This window comes from Rhagoletis zephyria, unplaced genomic scaffold (assembly GCF_001687245.7).
Source record: "Rhagoletis zephyria isolate East Lansing unplaced genomic scaffold, Rhagoletis_zephyria_1.1 Rzeph_scaffold_01523, whole genome shotgun sequence".
Lineage (NCBI taxonomy): Eukaryota > Metazoa > Arthropoda > Insecta > Diptera > Tephritidae > Rhagoletis > Rhagoletis zephyria.
The window spans coordinates 41703-45426 of NW_016158607.1; the positions used below are offsets into that span (position 1 = coordinate 41703).

The window sequence follows — 3724 nt, forward strand, 5'->3', positions numbered from 1 at the left end:
GCAGCGCTCTCACTCCGTCGATTGCACCGAAGATGAGGATAAAGAAAACACCAGCACCACACAAAACCAGATGCCAGTGGCGCGCACCGATAGCCAAAAGTCAAACAGGTCACTGCAGTTGACAAAACGTACGAAAATCGGCGGTGCCGGCTACACCAACCCGGAGGCCACAAACACTTCACTTTTAGAATTCGAAAAATATCGCGAAGAATTTCGCAAACAAATCAAATACACCGGAAGCATTTATTCGGACTTTGCTAAGCTGGCGTCCGAACTGCCATACTTTAGCATTAGCGACGAGTACCGCGCTTTCTCGCCCAACGGTATGCATTTAATTATCTGTGTTCACGGATTGGATGGAAACGCAGCCGATTTGCGATTGGTACGCACCTACCTGGAGTTAGGGCTACCGGGCGCTAATTTGGAATTTCTAATGTCGGAACGCAATCAAGGCGATACATTCTCCGATTTCGAAACAATGACCGATAGGTAAGTGTAGTAGAGGTAAGACTCTTCTGCTATGTAGCTGCGAAATTACAAACTCATCTTGCAGACTTGTCGCTGAAATACTGTATCATATCGAGACGTGTGGTCTAAATCCGACGCGCATTTCATTTGTCGCTCACTCCTTGGGTACAATCATTGTGCGTAGCGCCTTGGCACGCTCACAAATGCGCCCGCTACTGCCGCGCCTACATACATTCCTATCGCTATCTGGGCCGCATTTGGGCACACTCTACAACACAAGCGGGCTGGTCAATATGGGTAAGTTAATGAGCGGAATAATTGTAGAAAATTGAAGTGTTTTAGCAAGCTTAAGAAATTAGTCGGCTCAGCGGCTGTTCAATTATTCAATATGAATATTTATAATATATTTATAGGCATGTGGTTCATGCAGAAATGGAAGAAATCCGGCTCTCTCCTACAGCTTTGCATGCGCGATACAGCGGATCTGCGTTGCTCGTTTCTCTATCGGCTGAGCCAGCGCAGCACGCTGCATCACTTTAAGAATATACTGCTCTGCGGTTCCAGTCAAGATCGCTATGTGCCAGCGCATTCGGCGCGTTTAGAGCTCTGCAAGGCGGCTATACGCGATAATTCCAATTTGGGAACGGTTTACAGGCAAGCAAAATTTTTATATATTGGATTTTATGTATTTAGATAATGGAAATAATCAGTTATTCTTTTTTGTTTTTTTTTTTTTGCAGGGAAATGATTCATAACATAATCGCACCAATATTAGCACGCACCGAATTGAATTTAGCCCGTTACGATGTTCATCATGCGCTTCCGCATACAGCAAATACGCTCATCGGTAGAGCAGCGCATATTGCTGTACTCGACTCGGAATTATTCATAGAGAAATTTTTATTGATCGCGGGTTTGAAATATTTCAGTTAACCACAGAGATCAGTACTTTAAAGACAATTGATTGCTGCGTATGGACGATAGGGATTGTGAGCGTAGAAATTGGGTACTGTTAATGAAAAGTTAGCATTTAGTCGTAGTTACTGTTATACGCCTTAGAGAACAGATTAGGGTAAACATACGAATTGATCAAGTATTAGGCAGGGATTCACAACTACATAGAAAATTGGGCGCTGGAATTTGAAATGTTTAAGGGAAAAACTTAAACTTTTTCTAAAAATTTAATTACCAAACTTTATTCTTTTCTTAGTCCTCCCAAAATATCGCTGGAATATTCGTGTGAGGGAAAATTTTTTTTTTATAGATCCACGGGACTTCGGTTTTTTTTGTAGATTTTATTTATTGCAAAATGCAATAGAAGGGCACCCGCCTGTCACCACTCACTCGGCTTGACAGCTCTCCTCTCATATTAGTAGTCGGGCTAATCATCGGGCACTGCCGAATGGGTACGCATGATAAAAGGTTGGGATACTCAACGAACGACTTTTGTGGCAGCTGCAGAGACGAGGAATAGGTGGAGAGCAGCGATCACTATCTCGCCACAGTACCGCCCTAGCCAAAATGCGCAACCACTTCTTCAGCAAGTATTTTTCAGATTTCTTGGCCGGTCTACACTCAGCGGACATTCAAATTGTTTGTGCTATATAAAATGTAATCGGTGGTTCAACTATTGAGGGTGGGAAAGAAGCAAATGGCTTCCGTGCATACGTACATCGATACATCGATGTTTTTTTGAAAACTGACATCTCTAATACATCGAACCGCCATTTCAGTTTTTCAATTATGTATACAAAAAAAAAAAAAAAGCGAGTTTGGAAAAAAAAATTGAAATGGAACTAAAAAGTTCCGTTAGACACATACAGCCCAATTCTGAATACTCCCAGGGAGTTTGTTCTCCGGGAATTTGTTTCTTCCGAGAAAGAAATCCCCCAATAATTAACTCCCAGGAGGTAGCATTTCCCCCGAAAATTCGGGAGGAGGAAATTCGAACTTTGAGAGAGCTGTTTGACACTTTTTTTTGACAGCTCAACTCCGCCATTTAATATAAAAAATCCTCGGGGGAATTTTTAGTCATGATAGGAGGAAAGGGAAAATAGAGAAAACTCGCAAATCGATGCACTTTTCGATGTATCGAATCGAAGAAATACATCGATGTATTTCGATGCCACTGACATCACTATTGTAGTGCCAACTTTGAAGAATACTTTCGGGAAGGGTAAAATTCTCTCTCTCTTCTTTTTTGAAAGCATCAAACCCATGAAGTATTCGCTCGGCTGGCATTATTTGCATAAATAAAAATCTCTTAAATAGTTAAGTAAAATGATAAAGGTACGCGTGTTGAGGAAAACGGGCAGATTGATTAGAAACCAAAGAATTATGGTAGATTTAAAAGCTTTGTGATTAACGAACTATTTGAACAGGGTAACTAAGACAAAACTTCAAGCTACTTCGCTTTATGAACTTAATTTCTGGACATTAAAATTTTACTTATTTTTTTTTTTTTTAATATTTAACTATGTATGTGAATGATGAAAAAAGTATAAGAAACGAAAAATATAGCTGTATGCAAATAGGTCGTTAGTTGCGTACCTACATATGTATCTATACACGTACCTAGTGGTACGTACTAGGTATGCATGTATGTACATTAGACTGCATCACTCGCCATACAAAAAAAAATCGGTACTATTTTTCCACTGGAATTATAAAATCTATTACATTTTAAGACGTCCACCAAAATATTTCGGAAAAATATTAATATTTAAGTGAGCTGGACCGATTTGAAAATACCTCCAAAAATGGAGTTTTTTATGAATAAAAATAGTTTCTTAAAGATTTTTTTTGTAAAAATCCCCTCAAATGACAAAACAGTTTATGCTTAAAATATCTGCATAAAAATATTAAAAAAAAATTAAAAAAAAAATTTTTACGGAATCGTAATGATGAGATTTTTGATGCTGTTTTTTAACTTTTTTCAAAGATTGGTATAAGAAAAACTTGAATAACTGAACCCAAGCTCTTCCGATTTAGACTTAAGAGGTGTCATTGGAATGGTATTTTCTCGCTCTTTTTATTTTTTGCTAATAAACTCATTCAAAGGATTTAAGAGAAAGGTAGGATGAACGAACGTCATTCAAAGTTAAATTATGATGTGTTGGTATTCGAAAAAACAAGATGGGACACGAATGACGTCTTTTTGGCCAGAAATAAAAACAGTGTGAAAATACCTCTCTACTGAGATCCCACAAGTCTAAATCAGAACATTTTTGGCCCAGTTATTCAAGTTTTTCGTAAA

The 3724-nt window shown here is 38.6% G+C and overlaps 1 protein-coding gene across 1 annotated transcript in view; it reads left to right on the top strand.

Annotated features, from left to right (window-relative positions):
- LOC108364315 (protein FAM135B-like) overlaps positions 1-2854 on the top strand; it is a 22785-nt gene extending 19931 nt beyond the window's left edge. The window contains exons 7-10 of the mRNA XM_017617948.1: positions 5-489; positions 554-765; positions 882-1122; positions 1209-2854. Coding sequence (XP_017473437.1) covers positions 5-489; positions 554-765; positions 882-1122; positions 1209-1401 — 1131 coding nt within the window. The 3' untranslated portion in view covers positions 1402-2854. The remainder of the gene's footprint in view (positions 1-4; positions 490-553; positions 766-881; positions 1123-1208) is intronic.
- The last annotated feature ends 870 nt before the right edge of the window (positions 2855-3724 follow it).